Consider the following 21,191-nt stretch of genomic DNA (forward strand, 5'->3'; position numbering starts at 1 on the left):
AATAATATACTACGGCTACACATTACACAAACGATAGAAACTAGGAAATATGTATGTGGCACGATGTTCGCTAACGTGATAGGCACAAAAGCGTAGCCGCGGGCGTAAAGCTAGTTTAAAAACTATCATGGAATATAACATCACTTACACTGTGTTGTTATATTCCATGTTCCAGTAACTGTGTGAGATATAAATCACTGCATACAAAAATTCCATACCTTCTGTTTTAAACATCTACAGTGTAAGGCGACAGCTGCATGTGAAAATGAACCTTAAACGCTCGGTTGCTCGACTGGTATTCTAATGCGACAGCGCAGTCTCTTGTGCGTGACCGATCGTAAGTTTACTTTCTTACAATTAAAAGTACCTATATAATTTTGAAGGAATTACCGCCTACAAATCCTACTACTATGCGCATCATATCCTATGAAAAACATAATAATGGGGGCCGATAATCACTTCACACAATCTATATTAAACTTTAAAAAAATATTGTCATCGTCCTCTAGGACAAAAATCCCTTAATAAAAACAGATTAAAAAAAAAACTTAAAAAAAAATATTATTGTTTGCGTATGCGTATGCGTTTGTTACTTTTCGAATTACCAAAGTAGATTGTTAGTTTTGGGTCGTGTTATAAAATAAATGAAACACAAGTAACTATAATATAAATTATTTATTAAAGTATATCCATATAATTACAAATAAATACGATAACATTTCTTACAAACAAAGCGATTGCTTTTCGTCGAGCGTGGCAATTTTGGCACATTGTAGCTAGTCAGTAGTCATGTGCCGTGATAAACTATAACATAGTAAAACAAGCTTTAGGTTGCTTTTCCACCAATAATGTGCGAGCAATGTATTTGTAATGGTGGGTACAGACTGGTGAAACGTAACATGCAATGTATCATGAAAGGTAACACACTTTGTAACAATTTCTCATAGTTTGGACGTCTTGTGCGCGCGAAATGTGCATTTCACGCGCATGCTACGAGCATTACAAGCCGCGCGCGGAGCGATCCGTAATTTGTCGGTTTTTAACGAACGAACATAAAGGGGCACGTTCGTAGTGAATGCGCGTTAGCGCGCTATGCGTCCACGCTTGCAGCGAACATGCAATGAAAGGCAGAATTTTACATTGCATGTTACGTTTCACCAGTCTGTACCCACCATAAGTAACCAATAGTATCGCTTCAAACTAAACGAAGCGATGTGATTGGATTTTAGAAACACATTCCTCGCTACACAATGTCGCACGTTATTGGATGACAAGCACACTTATTATAGTGTAGATACGTGCGATTTTTGGCTGAACTTTCGAACAACAACAAATTATTCTAGATGGTTACACTTTAAAATGACAAGGTGTTGTTTGAAAATTCGCGATTTTAGAAGAGATAGTGCAAGATTACAATTTGGTAATTGTGAGAAATCTATCAGATATCAATTAAATAATATTATAAACAATTGACTGAATTGAAATGAACATATAAAATATTTTTTAAATAAGAAATCAATTGATTAATCTTCAAATTAAATATCTCAATTCATTAAATAAAACAATATACCGAATATAATAAAGTAACTAAAGTCATAAAAAATATAATTCTTTATTGTTATTAGGTACCTATAAATAATTTCAGTTTGTAACGCGCTGTACCTAATGTTCAAGCGTAGCCCGGGGTGGGCCCCTTCTCCTTTCCCCCCCCGCCTCAGCACCGCGCACCCCGCTCGCCGCAGGTAGCCCGGGGTGGGTCCCTTCTCCTTCCCCCCCCCGCCTCAGCACCGCGCACCCCGCTCGCCGCAGTGGCCGGCGCGGGCCGGATAGTTATCAAGAAGATACCCTTGCGTAGACGCCGCAGCGCGCACGCTGTTTGTTAATCGTATATTTCAGTATTTGTAAGACAATGTTATAATCTGTCTTTGTAAATTTATATTCTTAATAACATATTGTGTTAAAGTGAATAAAGTACTTTTAACCAAAATAATGTTATAAGTGGCGTCCCAACTTGCGGCCGCGAACCAGTTTAAACAAGTTCGTGCCGGTCGACCGCTAACGGTTTTTTTGTTCCTTTGTTCCTGTTCTCTGGTACCTACGTATAGAGCGAAGATGCCTCCACGTAAAGTACGAACGGACACAAAGGCAAGTGACGCTGACGCGCAGTCCAGCTCGGATGAAGAAACCACTAGACCTTCGCCAGTGCTCATGTCTGGTGACCAGCTGACTTCATTTCTTACCGCCTTCGCGAAGACTCAGGCGGAAGCAAATCGGCAGCTCGTCGAATCCCTCATGGCATCGCACGCGGCAGGTGGGTTTTCCGCGCCGACGCCCTCACCGACACCGTCGTCGATTAACAAAACAGGGAACATGTCCAAGTGTACGGCACGCTTCGATGGTTCGAACCGTGATCCGGAAATCGTAGAAGCCTTCATCGACTCCGTCGAGATGTACAAAGAGTGTGCAGTGGTTACCGATGACCTTGCGCTTCGTGGTCTCCCGATGCTGCTCCATGGCGAGGCTGCAGTATGGTGGAGAGGGATCCGGACGGAAGTGTCCTCGTGGTCCGAAGCCGTCAGACGACTACGAAGTATGTATGGTACTCCGTGTCCTGCTCATAAGCTATATCGGAAGATATTCGCTAACGAACAAAGTGAAGAACTCGCAGACTCCTTCATCATACGTATACGAGGCATGATTGCTAAGTTTCCTTACGTATTACCCGAAGAAGCTAAGATAGATATGATATACGGATTATTACATAAACGCATTCGTAAGCGATTACCTCGAGGTACGGTTAGCAGTATTGAGTCGTTAATCGACAAAGCCCGGGATATAGAAGAATCCATTACGGAAAGTTCCAGTGCAAGTACTTCATCGCAGCCGGCGCCGGCGGGATCGACGCGCGAGCGGCACGTGCGGGAAGCCGGTACGCGGCCGCCGCGCGCCGCCGTTGCGGTCGCCGCCTCGGGCGTCAATTTGGCGGGAAACGGTGTGACGTCCCCGTCGCTCAGTGGTGCTCAGCAATCGGTCGCGCGTTCGCAAGTTCAATCCGTACGTAATAATATGTGTAACGAAGTGCAAAGTGTCGCTAAAAATAATAATATCGCGAGTGAAAAGTTATTCTGTGTATATTGCAGGGGTCGAGGGCATACGCGGGATTTGTGCCCAAAGAAAGACTCTAAATATAAATATAATCTATCGTCTAGTGATAATAAGTCCAGCCTTGCTTGTTATGGTTGTGGTGAAAGGGGGTATGTGCGAGCAAGTTGTCCGACATGTAAAAATAATATTGTATCAAGTTTGACTTGTAACGTTAATAGTAATTCAAATGAACCACAACGTAATATGTTCTATTCAATAACTGAGACGCGGGATTGTTTTAATGTTAGTACATCGAATAATACCATCATGCGGGACCGCCCTATCTTGAATATTGAGATTTTTGGTTGTTGCGGATCAGCGCTTATAGATACTGCCGCCCGACGTAGTATCGCGGGTTCATCACTGTATGCACTACTTTTACGTTTAAATGTTAAATTTAAATCGCAGACTATGTCGATTAGATTGGCTGATGGTAGTATTCGTACGAATAATGTATTGTTAACATGTGTTAATGTGAATTGTATGTCTTTGTGTATTCCTGTTGAATTCGTTGTGTTTCCCGATGCGTCAAATAACGAAACGCTATTAGGGATAGATTTTATTACTAAATCTAAGTTGGTCTTGAATTTTTCTTCCATGACATGGTATACCGCTGATCGGCCTCAGTTCATTCACCCCCTACTGACGGAGAGTTCTCGCGAGGTGGTGGATTGTGCCTCTCTCAACCCACTGAGGGAAGATGAGGGCGCTTTGTTGACTGAGGAGGAGCGTGGTGGTTTGCAGAGTCTTTTATGTGAGTACTCAGATATTTTCGATAGAGTCGGAGAGCCGACTCCATTTGCGGAACATCACATCGATACCGGCGACCACCCGCCTATTGCTTTGCCCCCGTATCGCGTTACGCCTGCCAAGAAGGAGATCATGCGCGCCGAGTTGGACAAGATGTTGGCGGAGGACGTGATCGAAGAATGTGAATCCGCCTGGGCAGCACCATGTGTCTTGGTACCAAAACGTAATGGTACGTATAGGTTTTGTGTCGACTACCGAAAGTTGAACGCGGTCACCAAGACGGACGCCTACCCTATGCCGCGTATTGACGAGCTCTTACAGTCAACCAAGAAGGGTTGTGTAATGAGTTCCCTGGATCTTCGCAGTGGGTACTGGCAGGTGAGCACCGCCGATCGTGACAAAACGGCGTTCGTCACGCCTTTCGGTACGTACCGCTTCAAACGTATGCCGTTTGGTCTTAAGAATTCGCCAGCGACGTTTCAGAGGCTTATAGATCGTTTCCGATCAGGGTCTACTCTTGGCGGTAAGACTATTTTAGGTTATTTGGATGACCTTTTGGTGATTTCGAAAGACCTGGAGTCCCACCTAGCAGATCTGCGTGCTGTATTCGAGCGTCTCCGTGTGTTCAAGCTTCGAGCAAACCGAGAGAAGTGTGTGTTTGCCAAAGACCGACTCAAATACCTTGGGCACGTGATATCTCGTGATGGTATATCACCAGACCAAGAGAAGGTAAGTGCTGTTATAGGAATGAAGGAACCGACAAACCTGCAGCAACTTCGCACCTTTCTCCAAACCTGCTCATGGTTCCGTAAGTTTATCCCAGAGTTCGCCAAGGTGGCTGAACCACTTACTCGCTTAACAAAAAAGTCTCAGGCGTGGGTATGGAATTTGGAGCAAGTTAAGTCTTTTGAAACTCTTAAGAAACTCCTGACCACGGCCCCGATTCTTGTTCAAGCAGATTATACGAAACCATTCGTATTGCGGACTGACGCCAGTAATTATGCACTCGGCGCAGCCTTACTCCAGGGGGAGTCACCGAATCAGGAACATCCAATTGAATATGCCAGCCGTCTGCTCACCCCGGCCGAGCAGAATTATTCCACCACGGAGAGGGAGGCTCTCGCAGTGGTGTGGGCAGTAGAACGATTCCGAGGTTACATCGATGGTCATCAGGTCAACGTGATAACAGATCACCAACCTTTGAAATGGCTCTTCACCCTCAAGTCCCCAAGTGGCAGATTAGTACGTTGGGCCTTGAAGTTGCAATCTTTCGACCTGCATATCGACTATGCCCCAGGTAAGGTTAATGTACTTGCCGATACGCTCAGCCGTCCCGTGACATCAGATGGTTCTGCATCTGAATCGGCTATCTGTCCTGTTGTTGTCGATGTACCGCGCTGGAATGCAACCTCCACCCGTGATGCGCAATTAGCCGATCCGGAAGTTGCAAAGATCATCCAAGACCTCGAAGGTAAGGATGAACTTAATATAAATCGCTGGTCTGAGAGAGGCTATCTCCTGAATCAAGGTGTTCTGTATCGGTATGTACCTGATACTGATTCCGAGGAGCCTCAACTCGTCGTACCGGAGAGCCTGCGGAAAGAAGTCATGATAGAAAGTCATGACTCGCCTACCGCCGCTCATGGTGGTATTGATAGAACAATACACCGTATCTCGCAACGTTTCTATTTTCCTGGGATGAGACGGTTTGTGACCGAGTATCTGAAGACCTGCATCGAGTGTCAACGCTACAAGCCATCAACACTCAAACCAGCCGGCTTGCTTCAAACTCCTGTCCCGTCTCAAAGGTTTGAAACTATCGCAACTGATCTTTTTGGTCCGTTGCCTAAAGGACCCCAAGGTGAGAGATGGATCCTCATAGTGGAGGACACCGCTAGTAAGTGGGTGGAAGTCTTCGCTCTCACCGAAGCCACAGCAGAGATGTGTGCAAAAACTCTGGTCAATGAGGTATTTATGAGATTTGGTCTTCCTAGACGGATGATTTCTGATAACGGAGTGCAATTTGTGGCAGACGTTATGCAGAAGGCGATGTTTGTTCTAGGTGTCAAACAGAGTCTGGTGCCGCTGTATCATCCCGAGGCGAATCCCGTTGAGCGGAAAAATAGGGATCTAAAGGCTCAGCTCGCCATCTTAGTGGAAGGTCGCCATCAAACTTGGCCAGAGGTACTACCGTTTGTACGGTTTGCTTTCAATAGCTCAGTAAATAAGTCTACGGATCATACTCCAGCTTACCTGACTTTCGGTCGTGAGCTACGGTCTCCCATTACTGCTCAGGCAGACCTCAGAGCAGTCGTGGAATCCGAGAACTTTGTTCCCCAAATTACGCCTTACCTGCTCAAGCTCGCAGATAGCGTCTCAGCAGCCAAAGAGACTCTAGAGCGGCAACAAGATGTCCGTAAGACATATGCCGATAAGGGTCGGACGTCTACCCATGAATACCTGGAAGGAGACTTAGTCCTAATGCGGACCCACACGCTTAGTAATGCCGCAAAGGGAGTCACCTCGAAGTTTAATCCAAAACGAGATGGACCGTACGTCGTTTCTAAAAAGGTGAGTCCTACTACCTACCTCCTAGCTCATGATAAGACGGGAGAAATCTTCGGTAAGTATCATGTGTCAGATTTGCGTCCTTACCATGCTAGGGAGGGTGAATGTCCTGAGCCGATTATGCCTAAACGTAATAGAGGTCGCCCACGGAAGGTGACCTAACTGCAGCGCGCTTGTCATTTTGTTTGACCTCTCGGGAGACCCTTCCCTGGTCAAAAGGGGGAGAGTGTAACGCGCTGTACCTAATGTTCAAGCGTAGCCCGGGGTGGGCCCCTTCTCCTTTCCCCCCCCGCCTCAGCACCGCGCACCCCGCTCGCCGCAGGTAGCCCGGGGTGGGTCCCTTCTCCTTCCCCCCCCCGCCTCAGCACCGCGCACCCCGCTCGCCGCAGTGGCCGGCGCGGGCCGGATAGTTATCAAGAAGATACCCTTGCGTAGACGCCGCAGCGCGCACGCTGTTTGTTAATCGTATATTTCAGTATTTGTAAGACAATGTTATAATCTGTCTTTGTAAATTTATATTCTTAATAACATATTGTGTTAAAGTGAATAAAGTACTTTTAACCAAAATAATGTTATAAGTTACATTTTAAATTTGGTAGTTATTTAAGTAAAAAGTTTAAGAGTGATATAAGCACTTTAATAAGTAGAATTTTTTATACTGAGTTTATAGCCAAACTATACTTGCCATAATTAAAATTGCTAAATAAAAATATTTACATAAAGTATTATTTGTTTAGTGCAACATTTCTGAGGAAATTCGCGTATGTATCAATAAATAACGCATAAAAATACTATTATTTGAAGTGAAGATTTTACCAAATGCAGTTGACACTTTGGAATGTCTAAAAATGAAATCTGTGCAAAGTTATAAATTATATGGAGAGATGCTTTAATGGTCTTACATTTAAATGATTTTTAGCAGATTTATACAATAAAATCAGCTCTAACAACTATATAATGTGAAAATGAACCATTTCAAAGCGGAGAGACAGCGATCACGGTAATACAATCAAATTTTTATAAAAATAAATAGATTTATGTCATATTGGGATATACGAGATTAAATTATCTTTTTTTCATATATTATTCTGTACTGCATAGATATAACTTTTAACTTCATCATTTATTCGTTGTAATGCACCTACGGTAATTTAGTCCACAAAAAATACTATTTAAAATTTTCATATTTTATTTATTAATAAAAATAAAAGTAATTCGACTCTCCGCTTTAAAACAGTTTAAGGCAGCCGATACACTTAGCTTATAAACGCCACGAACTTCAAAATGCACCATAGTGCGTGTCTAACGTCTAGTTACATATTAACCCTAGAATAATTTCAATAACTTATTTTTAACGAAAACGAATTATGAGGGAACAAACACAAAAAACTTTATTAGGTACTTAAGAGCTATTACGCACTGTCGACCAGTGATACTCCTGGACGACTGACGACTAAGTGCGCAAGCCCCTATTTAAACTATAGTAAGTCACAGTCGCCGGCGACTGAGTCGCCAGCGACTGGTCGAGAGTGCGTAATAGCTCTAAGTTGGTTGAAAACACGTAAATAATCTCAATTGAAACATAATTATTATAGCTTATAAACAAATACATATAATTTAACATATGGCAATTTTATAGAAGCGTCTCTTCAATTGGAACAAAAACACATAAAGATGGCATTTTTATAATTAATTATTTATTTTTATTATTAAAAAAAAATACATATATTATTTTATTTTTATTAATGAATTCGTTGATAATGGTGATATCAATAATTATGGTGATGCATTGACGTACAATATACAACTAGACTCACAATCACGCTCGAAAATTGTCCGAAAAAAAAACTCTGCCTATGCGTCTATCAGGCAGAGTTTCCTTATAAGCGTATACAATTGACTTTGAACATTACTGCTACGAAATAAGGTGTTAATTTGAATGAACGTTTTATATGTACGTATATACAACGCTGTTAGGACATTTTTGAACAACTTTAGAACGATTGGGAGCTTCGTTGTTTTATGTTTATAGTACGTCAATGTGATGATGATGAATGAAGAAAGATGATAAACTTTATTAATGTAAGTTACATGTCAGGTAAAAACCTGAACCAGAAAAATCTGACTAACTTTTATTAGATTATGAGTAGTTCTTTATAGTACTACTTCAATGTGATGACGACCATTAAAATATTATGTTTTAACTAACTATGATTTATTTATTTATTTATTTATTTATTTAGGTACATCGACAGATCGCGCATACAACATTCCTTAATAATAAATACAAAGTAAGAATATTCTAATGCTTGACCCTATTATAGATGTACACAGCATTACAAGAAAAATAAAGATAAATGTAGTTAATGAGGATGGTTTATACAACTAAAGTAAATAATATTGATTCAATATTGCTTAATTCTAAAACGTGATCTGATATGATCTCTGCAGTTTTCGTTTAAACATTGGCAAAGTATCGTGGAAAATATCAAGGTTCGGATCTTTAGTGAGGAATTCATTGTAGGTTCTTAATAAGCGAAATACTGGCGAGTTTGAACCGAGAGTTGTTCTGCAAGTTGGAACGCTGAAAGTTCGGATAGGCTTTCTGGGAATCGAACGGGGAACATTAAACATAATGCTATTGAGCAAATCTGGGCTCTCGATTGTTCCGTTAACCAATTTAAACAAAAATGTTAAGTCAAGGGTGACTCTTCTGTCGTGAAGTTTATCCATTTTGAAAAAAGCTAATCTATCAAAGTAAGGGCGTCTGTGCGAAATGCCAGGTGAAATAAAGGCAAGATACCGAGTGAACCTACGCTGTACAGCTTCCAGTCGTTGAGAGTGAACGGTGAAGTAAGGGTTCCAAACGACACTCGCGTATTCAAGAACGCTGCGAGCCATACTATTGTACAAAATAATCCGGGTACTATTAAAACGGAAACCTTTTGTGTTTCTTTTCAAGAAACCAACCATCTGATTCGCCTTTTTAACAATTGTGTCAAAATGCGAATTAAACTTCAAGCTCCCATCAATCACAATACCCAAGTCCCTCATCTCTTTGACCTCTTCTATTTGAACACGATTAATGTTAAAATTAGATTTAAGTACATTTTTATTCCTAGTGCATATAAGGTGAAAACATTTTTTTGGGTTTATAATCATTTTGTTTGCTTCACACCAAGTTTGGATATTATTTAGATCGCTTTGAATCAATTGTGCGTCATAAACTGAATCGACGACTTTATAAAGTTTTAGATCGTCAGCAAATAGTGAGACTTGTGAGTTTTTAATGGCAATAGTTATGTCGTTGATAAATATGACGAAGAGAATAGGGCCTAAATGTGATCCTTGAGGCACGCCTGAAGTTGCCTGGTATGATTTAGAAGTATAGCCGTTAACTGATACTACCAAAGGCCTTTCTCTGAGGTACGATTGAAACCAATTAAGAAGGGGGCCCGATATTCCATAGGATGATATCTTTTGTATTAAAACTGAGTGGTCGACTTTGTCAAAGGCGCTTGCAAAATCTGTATATATAACGTCTACTTGCTTCCCTCTGTCAACATCATAAGAAAGGTTTGAAATAAATGATACCATGTTTGTGTGTATAGAGCGTCCTTTAACAAAGCCATGCTGGTGGGAAGATATTGAGTAATGAATATGTCTGGAGATGAGCGGAGTTAGCAATGACTCGAGAATTTTTGGAAAGCAGCTTAAAATAGCGATTGGTCGATAATTACAAACATTGCTACGATCGCCTTTTTTGTAGAGTGGAATTATCCTAGTATCTTTCCACGAGGATGGAAAGATACCCGATCTTAATGAATTATTAAATATCAATGATAGTGGAAGGGCGAGAACTTTGGCACACCGTTTAACAAAGAGTGAAGGTATTTGGTCTGGACCCGGACCTTTATTGTAGTCAAGTTTCTGAATGCATTTAAGTATATCTTTCTCAGAAAAGGAAACATTTGAAATATTATAGTGGTTCAATGAGGAATAATTTATATGATTTGTCTGATGTCTGATGATAATAATTTTTCCAATAAACTAGACGTTAGACAAGACATATAAGTTATCTATTCTGACATTTGCAATAGCGAGTTAATAGTTGCCTCCTTGTTCCCGCGGTTCGCTTCAGCTACGGATTTTATAACATCCTTATCGATGCTTGGGAACATCTCTTGGATCTGGAATCAAATAATAAAATATGTAATATATAAAATAGATAGGATTCTAGACTAGTTTTATAGAGAAAGAGGATAAGGGAAATATGCTTGGAAATGTAGTTTGTACACACGGATTTTATATTTCTTTCAATTGGTACAGATCAATTAAAAATATCAATTTTATATATTTTGTTCTGATATGAGTAATATCAGATGCTCCTCCTGCTACGAGTATTAAAGTTTGCACCTGTAATATCTGCTACTCGGCACATTTTTTTAACCCGACCTGCTAGTTTTAACTTTTAATACTATATTGCAAATTTATGTAATCACTAGCATTGCTCTGCTCATATTGGTCTTAGTGTGATGATATATAGCCTATAGCCTTCCTCGATAAATGGGCTATCTAAGACCGAAATATTTTTTCAAATCGGATGAGTAGTTTCTGAGATTAGCGTGTTCAAACAAATAAACTCTTCAGCTTTAAAATATGTATCTATACTAATATTATAAAGCTGAAGAGTTTGTTTGTTTGAACGCGCTAATCTCGGGAACTACTGGTCCGATTTGGAAAAATTCTTTCGGTGTTAGATAGCTCATTTATCGAGGAAGGCTATAGGGTATATATCATCACGCTACGACCAACAGGAGTGGAGCCACGGGGGTGAAACCGCGCGCAGCAGCTAGTTAGTATATATTTATAAGTATAGATTACCTTATTTTCGTTCACATTACCTGTGCCAGCTGCTCCTCAGTGATCTGTTGCTGCTGTTGCTGTTGCTGTTGTTGCTGCTGTTGCTGCGGGTGCGGGTAGGGCGCGGGGTACACCGGCATCGTCGCGTAGCCCACGCCCGTGCTGGGCACCACCAGCACCGGTGGGAATGTTGCTACTGTTGCTGGGCCCACCTGTGCAGAATAATTTTATAACTTCATAGTTACAGATTTTTGGGAGTATTCCAACAAACAAAAAAAAAGATGGGTTGCACTCCGGGAGTGCCAGCAGAAGTGAAAACTTGATTATTAACGTTGAGCATGTTTGATATTTTGGAGCTTTTTCGATCAGATCACGTGTCCTGACGCGAGTTTAAGATTTTATACCCATTACAGAAAATGTGCTCAACGCCGCTAAAGAAGTTTTCACTTCAATAATTTTATAAGCTCTTAGCTGCTTGCTAGAAATTTTTGGGAGTATTCCAACAAACTAAAAAATATTAAAATCGCATAACAAGGAAGAAAAACATGGTTATATTAACATAGTACAATTGATGCGACATGGTAATACATCGATAAATTAATTATGACCAGTAACATAATATTGCTTATGCATTAAATATTTAACGTATTTATTTAACTATGAATATGGATATACTTTAAATATAACTTACCGAATAGCTAAGGACGAGATTGATCATTCCCTCAACACCGTCGCCCTGTTTCCCGTTCAAGGGATACCAGTCCTCGTGAGTTTCACCCTGGAAATAAGACAGTTTGATTCAAATAATCTTATCACTGCACAATAATTGGTAAGACAATGCAATAGCGGAGTAATATAATATAAAGAAAGAAATAGTATATCTTATTATTGGTTTTTTTTTAAATTGAAATTTGGACATAATTACGAAATACAAATAGTATAATTACATAATTGTATTATTACACTCTAATTAAATCCAACATTTACGAACTGATCAGTGAATCAAATTCTGTAAGTAATATCAATGAGTTAAAATGAATGTGTCTAAAAGAAAAACCTTGACTACTACCAGAGACGACCAATTCTTCTTAAGGATGTAATTAACCAGTAGTGCAATTTAAATTTAAATAATAATAGTTTAAAAAAACTAAAAAACACGCTTTTAGTTCGGTTTTCTATAAAACGCGTGTTTTTATTTTTTTTTAACTATTATTTATTTTATCAAATTAGTGTATTGTCATCGGTCCTAAATAAATCTACAAAGTTTGAACGAAATCTGGCCGTTTAAAGTGGGTCAAAATCGCGCCCAAAGACACATTACAAACATACAGGTGAAGCTAATATAAAGCGTGTAATAATGTAGTTAAGATTTGAGTTGAAACTAGAAAAATCAACAGAATTAAAATAAGAAAACGCAGACAAGACTATTGTTACGCCTCAATAAGTCCGTCCGTCCTATACCAGAACCTTATTTAGTAATATTTTTTTTATATATATACACTAGCAGTACAAAATACTCACATTGAGAACAGCAGCTGGTATGGTAATGTGGGTCCAGGCGATCAGCTCGTCCATCGTGAACGAGCATTCGTCGTAAATCTCTAAGTAGATAGAGTTTACGCCTGGGGGTAAGAGGCTGTAAGACCAATAATTATTATGTTGAATTAGGGATATAAAATCTGATAAATAATAAATAAATTTAACGGATTTACAAAAAAGAAACGTTCGATGTTCGTTTGTATGTTTTTTTTTTTAATATCGATTTAGTCAGTGATGGAGTTACAAGAAAGTATGTAATAAATGGAGGGGGAGAGGGGGGGTTGTGTTTATATGTCAAAATTACAGGATAGGATGATGAATACACTCCCTACTTCATAACCTAAATAGTCTCTCCAAGTGGCAAATTAGGAGAACTTCCTGACATTTAAATAAAATTCCCGTTAATCCTATTTTCAACCAGGAAATGAATACATTCAATGCAATGAAAAATTTAAAGAAATAAAACAAGACAACAAACAACCTTCTAGAAACGATTAAAAATAAAGAAGCCACAAATGTTCCTTACGATATTAACGCCTGTATTACAAAGGAAATATTATGTCCATTGTCAATCCTATTTCACTTCTAATTCTTGAATTACGTGAGCATGTGCGTGTTTCAGGGTTTTATATAAGTTGTTTTTAAAGGTATTTGAATAGTTTTTACTTTTTATTGTATACATGACTATATAATACGGTGTTACAATATATACTTTAGGGCCTAATATTCGAATTTTGCACAAACTTATACGAGTTGATAGTTCTAGAGACATCATTTTAAAAGGTTTTAATTTAGAATAAATGAGTTTATTGCAAAAAAATAAGCCAATATTTCTATAACAATTAATAACACTGATGTTAAGAGAAGCACGGTGACTCACGCATATATTTATGGAAATTAAAAATTTCAATGTTTTTAGAAAATAAAACGAAATACATATTCTGAGACTAAAAAAATATCAGGTCGTGCTTTTCATCCGACTATTATTTTATTAAAAAACTATCCAGCATTTGACGATGTCTTTATTCAACTTTTTTGTTATTTAGGGAAAAGATAGGAACAATATTATAGGTCATTGGTTTAGTACTTTAACCTAACTTGAATTGAAGGGTACATATGCAGTTGATCGGTCATCTAAAGGTGAAAATTAAATTTAAAATGCCATCAATATCAACCGTCGCGGTCGTATATAAGATAATAAGATCTAAAGTGTATCGGTTGTTCAACTTTAAACTTTCGTATACATTGATATAAATATAATGCAATTTGTATAATATTTCAAACAAACATCATGTTGCAATAATTCTAAAAAATAGTGCCTTCGTTTAGCTTCATCCAGGTTGTCCCAGGATAAAAAAATACCTATATATTGGTTTTGCTGCTATATATTTTTTTATATTGGTTGAATAGGTTTTTTTTTTAAATCAGAACATAAAAAATCAAACGAAAAAATCAAATCTAGGAGAGATGAATATTTATGACAAAAATTGTAACACTACAATTTTTCTTTGTTCTCTCGTTGAATTGCAATTTGTTGCACCAAAAATTTGCTATCAAAACCTATATGCAACGATCAGAACCAATAACATTATTTATGTGACCTGAATGTAGGTCATAGCTGCATTGCTATTCTAAATGAGTTTTAATCGTGACATAGAAGCTTATTTAACGAGAAAGAAAAAATACATCATTTTAGTGTTTAGTTTTAAAGCATTCAAATGCTCTATAAATGAGAAAATTAAAAAAAAAACAGAGAAATTCGTCCATAGTTCGGGATTAGAATTTATTGTAAGGTTATATATTTAGCAATAGAATAAAATTATTTTGATGTAAAAAGGGATCAGAATCGTGTAACTCAATATTAATAAACTCAGTCTCAATAACAAGGAAATAAAACGATTTACAAAAACTTGTCGCATATTCTGGCAACATATAACAACCATGAATATTATCGCGCACATGCAACATTTCATAATAAAAATATATTGCATTTTTAAGAATGTCGCGAAGAATGTTTTCGTAATTTTGTCGTGAATTCGAAAAATATTTTAATTAAAACAGTACTGTTTTGCGTATAAAATTATGTTGACAAACAGAAAATGAAAATATCATGTTTTTTATTTATAACTTCCTGAATTAAATGTGTTGGTATGAAACGTGTTTTAAAAACAAGTTTTCCTGTTTCCAAACCATGTAATACATATTTAAATAAAACTGTTAACACTTTATTATAAATAGTTTATTAAAATCACTATTCATAATGATTAAATTTATAAGTTTATTGTAAGTATTTATAAACATAAAGTTAAAAATATAAAACACCGCCTATTTAATCGTGGAAAGTTATTGTTACAGTTAATTATAATAATTCTTACTCTATTTTTACACTTCGCATTTACAAATGGCAGTAAATAGTGTAAAATGTATATTGCACACGCAATCGTTAGATCAAATAATAAAAAGTTGTAGTTTTAAATGCAAATGTAAGAAATTTCCGATAAGCCTATAGTATTGTGTAATAGAACTATCTTTCAAATCTAAACTTTATATGTAAAATTCGAGCGACCCAGCATATCGTCCTTCAAACGTTTTTCCTTAGACAGTTATGATAAAAATTGCTTATAATAATTATTTTTACCAAAAAAAAAGAAATCCACACTCAAATTGTCGGAACTAGGCCAAAAGGACCACACGAAAGGCAAAAGCTTAAAAAAATAAAACCATCACACAAACACACACAAAAATCAGTCGAATTCGAGACTTTCTGTGAAGTCATTTCAACTCTCAGTTAATTTTGCAAATTAAGGGCTAGCGCGCAAGAGCAACTTTTGTCTCCGCAACTATTTTGTCTCTCCCATCAACTCTATGAGCTAGTAAGAAAGTGCGCGCACATAGCGACACCAATCCCCATAGAGTTGATGGGAGAGACAAAATAGTTGCGGAGACAAAAGTTGCTCTTGCGCGCTAGCTCTTAGTACAATAAGCTTTTTTTATACAGATGAATAAAGATTTATAAATAAATAAATAACATATGAACAAAACTCACCAATGTATCATTTTGTTCCATTTCGGTGTTTTCCCGCCGCTGGGGTCCGTTTGCGTTTCGTATATACAGTGGCCGACGCGCAGACGCACGTACGGGTCCATGCGGGTGAGGCCTAGCGTGTGACGGACAAACAGATATAAAAGTCTTGTTTAATGTGTTAAAGATAAAAAAGACGTGTGGCACTCGGGGACTGCCGCGGTAAAGCCATTGCATGCTATGCCTTCCAGCCACACCTCCGAGCCCGTCGGAGTGGGGAGCGTGAGGTTTTTTCGTTACGGAATTTCTCGATTCGGTTCCCGCGCTCAAGGCCCGCGATAGAAGCTATGCAATAGCTTAAAAATAAAATAACATGTGTAAAGAATGGCTTTAAACCATGAATCCAAGATGAGGAAATTTTGAGCGAAATTATAGTTCTGTTTTTTTTGTCTGATACAAAACAAGCTTTTATTTTAGAAGTAATTGAAATTCAAACCCATTTATTTGTAAATTTAAGGAGATATATCAGATAAGATTGGTCATAAAATTGTAAAATAAAAATGCATTAAACATTTTATTTGAAGCCGATGACTCCGACTTGACTCTATTTATTTATTGAATGCAACTTCAAATATTATTTAAATGAGTTTATTTCTCGGTTATAGTTAGGTAAAATTCTATAATGTCTGTTTAAAATAGTTTATTCTTTCATATTATTGATTTATATTTGAAAACTCACCATAATTCTTAACAAGTTTCGCTTGCGCGATGGTAACGCTCAGCCGAGCAGTGAGGGGCGGGCCGGCCGGCGGCATCTGCGAACATAGACTTCATTAAAACCAATAATCTAATAGTGTAATACATAAGTAGACTATACATATATATCGTAGTAACTCTCTAGTTACTTAGACATAAGTACGAGTGCTGACGACACGAGAAAAAACTGTGTAAAAGAGAATAATGTATAAATGTACGTCTCTATCTTTTGCGTATGCGAGATAGAGACGAAAGATACGACTGCAATTAAACTTAGTTTAGGAAATAGAAATATAAAACTATTTAATTGAAAACATACATCAAGTATATTCAGATATTAAGAAGTTATTGAGGTTATAGAAACGGTTTTATTGATTGAAGAAACTCACATATTATATTCGAGGGAATCCTTACAAGACAGGGGAATTTAAGACCTTCAAGGGGGCCCTAGAGGTAAAAGCGTATTATGTTATGATAAACAAACTATTAGAACTATATAATAAGAACAATTTTAATTAAAAACATCTTTATATTAGATCGATAAAACTTTGCACACGTTTAATTGAGTGTATCGTTCCTTCACAAACCTATAAGTAGATATAAACAAAAAAAAAATTAAAATACATCGAGATAATTTATGACGTTTCTAGGTCGACATATTCACTTAAAAACAATTAGTTACACAACAAATACTTCAATTCTACATTAAATACACACTGGCACTGCTAGCATTATACCACGAAGCTGTTAATTACTTACAAAGCCATATAAAAACCTCGTTCGTAGGTAATAGCTTATGCCTTATACTGTAATGTACTGCCCAAAATGAAAACAATTTACTTGGTATGTACCTACATACGTCATATATTTAGGTATTTGTGTCGTTCTAAACCAACATTGTTAAAGGACGAAGGTTTTTTTTCTACTTTTAAAGTACTAACTGTGCCTGCGGTTTAGCCCGCTGATAAAACAACGGATTTTTTTAACAAAAAAAAAAAATACTGTCCTATATTAGACGACACGCCTTGTACTTTTTAAATACCTACAGTATATGTTATTAAAACCGATGTTGTGGTTTAGCCGTGACAGCGACATACTTTCGTATTCATGTTGTTCTTAGTGTGGATTTCACGCTACATTATTTATTAAACTACAAAACATTCCAACCTTAATATTATAAATGCCAATATAACTATATTTCTGTCTGTCATCTTAATGCCTCATCCACTGAACCGAGTTGGATAAAATTTGGTACAGACATAGCTTGACATCTAATAAGGACACAATAAGGACAAGGTTTAATCCAAGAAATCCTATGGGAAAGTAAAGTAGTAATCTATAATTTAACGAGTTTACCTTCGCATCTGCGGGTGAAGCCGTGGGTGAAATGCTAGCTAGTATTTTATATGTTTTGAACCAATATTTATTGTACCAAATACCTGACACTAAAACAATTATAAAAAACATAATGCATGCAACTAATAACATATTATCAAGGTCAATGGTCTATTGGGAGGTGCACGCACACACGCATGTAGGTCATCAGCTCGATACTGACCTAGAGCAATGTATATCTTTCGCGTAATTAGAAATAGTGCATAATATAATTTGTTGCATTATATAATTACTTTTTTCTGGGGACAAAGTATTAAATTATCATCCTCTACTAAATCAAATAAAAAAATGTTTTAATATGGACATCCATAATAATACATTTTTTTATTTGATTTTTTAAACATTAAAGCTATCTAATACAGTAGAGACATATAGTCTTTCCACTAATACATATTTAAAATAGAAATGGGTTTAGCAAGTTACGGATCAACATTTTATGTAGAACTAGCTTCTATAGCTATACCTGCTTGATACATACATATGCTCAATGACTGTGAAATTTATGATGCATAATCCTCCAACCGTTGTCGACAAATTCACAAACATACCTTAACATACTATATCTTTATTCTTTATATCTATTACCTACTTTCGAGTTTACAATAATATATAAGTACATATATTATGTAAAAAATAAATCCTGTTCGAACTGATTATAACTCATGATCTGCTGAATGTATTTTAACAATTTAAGATTCATTAGATTTATATGCTTTGGGATTAGGATGATAACCGATAAAATGATGAAAAAAAGACGGGTTGCACTCCGGGAGTGCCGGCAGAAGTGAAAACTTGATTATTAACGTTCAGCATGTTTGATATTTTGGAATCGTATCCGTCTTACGCATGGAATATAAGGGCTAAAAAAAATGTTGTGTGGTTTTATGAAACCACGGTAAAAGTGAAACTGTTGGAATGGTTCCGAACACTGCTTTGTGTAGCGCATGTCGCGTGACGGTCGCGCGCGACATGCGCTACACAGACCAAAAAGTTTGAGACGATGTAATAAAAGTTTCACTTTAAAAAAAAACATCCGTCTTAAGCTTTTTCGATCAGGCCACATGTCCTGACGCGAGTTTAAGATTTTATACCCAACGCCGCTAAAGAAGTTTTCACTTCAAAAACAAAATTAAAATAACTACCCGGGCGTATTCACGTATAGTTAATAATAAGATAAAATCCACATACCGTAGCTCCACACATCTGCTGCTGGAGGGCCAACGCAGCTTGGTAATCTGCATCCACAGTGTCTGCAGGTGCATCTGCTCTGAGGAAACCAGCTGGCAGCGGACCCAGCATCACCTGTTATGTTACAATTGTAGAATAGCTAATGATCTTATCAAATGTTGACTCATATTCTTATCTGTCAGCATTTGTCTACCAAATTAATAATATATAAATAAAAAATAGCGTATTTTTTTAGTATTAGGGTTTTAATAAAGAAAATATTTAAGTAAATATATTATAACTTAGTTCATACAGTATGATATAAAAACAATATGTGTTCATATTGTGAACACATATTGTTGATATACTTATTATGACGCAATTTTATCAAAATGAAATTACGTTGTTTTTTTTAATAAACGAAACTATCCTATTGTTTGTTTTTTTTCGTATTTATAAAGAATCATCTAGATTTCACAACATTTAAGAAGTTAATACTCTCACAGCCTTAACCGGTTTAATAACAAGACAAGACTTATTGCAGTGATTGTGACTATTCTTTAAAACAAAAATATAATAGTGATTCACTATACATAAGAAAGTAAGTAAAAAATTACCCGACGACGTCGTTCTTCCGTAGATTCATTTGTAGTTGCTGCCATTTCGTTTATATTAATGCGCACTCACAATTAAACAATATTTTAACAAACTTGAGAGAAAAATAAGTAATTATTATGAATATGCGAACAAGACAAATCGCAAAGATAAAATTCTGCCGTATTATTATAGTACTCTTTGGATAAAATGACAATTTTTGTGAATGTCAAATTTCAAAATGACATTAATTTTTTTTATTCATTTACGGAAGCATGTCTATTTGACATATTTTGGAATAATTTTAGATATTATATGAACAGATATACAGGGTGTCCCAAAAAGTAGTGAATCACATAAAAAAAGCTTTCCGTTTGTTGAACGAAATAACCCGAAAATTCATAGTAGTAGAAGAAACCATTAAAAATGATAAAAGGGCATTCAGACATTTAAAAGACAACTTTTTACGGTGATGTCGCACTTGCACTGAATAACAGCGGGGTCATTTTAAAAATTTCTGGTAATTAAACACCTTGTTATTGGTTTTAATTTGTTTTTTTATTGATCATCATGTTAATTCAATTTTTGCACTTACCACATTTAGATTTAAATTTTTCGATTGAAGCCTTCTGAATAATAAAATGAAATTTTCAGGCTACCTGATAGATAGAGCAAGTTTTTAAAAGCCAAACGGAAAACTTTTTTATGTGATTTTAATTTGCTTAAGGGCCCTTGAAGTGGTGAACATACTGGGTAATTTTATCTTTCTTGGCATTTAATTCTTTTTTTTATTCCATTCGAAGATCTAACGATAGTAAATGTTACCATACTGAATTGGCCTATCTTTCAGCTTAGCACACAAAAAAAATCAAGCATCTAGCGCAACAATTGACGTCACCATGAGTGAAAATATCATCGTACTCGGCGATAGGTGAAAAATTGAAAAAAACGTCATAACTCCGAAAATACGAAAAATCGCATAACATACATGGGGGTGATTCGGATAGCCCTCTAGGTCATCTACATCCCAGCTTCCGTTCATCACTATTCACTACTTTTTGGGACACCCTGTATAATACTCACATTACATACTAATTTCTTAACATTTTGTGTAAACTGAAATATCTCGATTACATGCATGCTAATCTCTTACCTATATTTTTTTATCAAAATTAAGGAAAAACATGCCGGTTTCATTAGATCCTGAAATGGTATCATCAATCATTATGGTATAATCATTCACTGTTTCGTGGTATATAAATTCCCTGTGTAAATTCCTAATGATGAATGAGATGAAAAGCTTACTTGAAGTGACCTTATTGATATATGATATATGTATAATATATGATATTTCAATAATCTTTCGTGTATATATGCTGAAAAGTCGGGATCA

At 36.8% G+C, this 21,191-nt stretch overlaps 1 protein-coding gene across 1 annotated transcript; it reads right to left on the reverse strand.

Moving 5' to 3' along the window:
- Positions 1-8,582: 8,582 nt before the first annotated feature.
- Positions 8,583-19,969, reverse strand: LOC149477034 (toll-interacting protein-like). Its single transcript, XM_089711403.1, has 9 exons — positions 19,822-19,969; positions 19,226-19,339; positions 16,626-16,701; positions 15,911-16,022; positions 12,847-12,961; positions 12,017-12,103; positions 11,367-11,537; positions 10,490-10,652; positions 8,583-8,672 (listed from the first exon to the last, which is right to left on the reverse strand). Exons 1-8 carry the CDS (start codon positions 19,864-19,866, stop codon positions 10,542-10,544), a joined length of 831 nt encoding a protein of 276 aa, XP_089567529.1. The 5' UTR covers positions 19,867-19,969; the 3' UTR covers positions 8,583-8,672; positions 10,490-10,541.
- Positions 19,970-21,191: the final 1,222 nt, after the last annotated feature.

The sequence above is a fragment of the Colias philodice genome, chromosome 26, assembly GCF_061535455.1.
Source record: "Colias philodice isolate Cphi_HAF_F1 chromosome 26, ilColPhil1 Martin Lab GWU primary, whole genome shotgun sequence".
In the NCBI taxonomy this organism is placed as follows: Eukaryota; Metazoa; Arthropoda; class Insecta; order Lepidoptera; family Pieridae; genus Colias; species Colias philodice.

Bases quoted from the DNA above. Each gene is read 5' to 3' on its own strand.
- LOC149477034 (XM_089711403.1), bottom strand. From the start codon at position 19,866: ATGGCAGCAACTACAAATGAATCTACGGAAGAACGACGTCGTCGG. The intron at 12,962-15,910 runs GTGAGTTTTGTT...TTGGTCTTACAG, and splicing joins TGGAACAAAATGATACATTG to CCTCTTACCCCCAGGCGTAA. The intron at 11,538-12,016 runs GTAAGTTATATT...TATTCTGCACAG, and splicing joins ATCTCGTCCTTAGCTATTCG to GTGGGCCCAGCAACAGTAGC.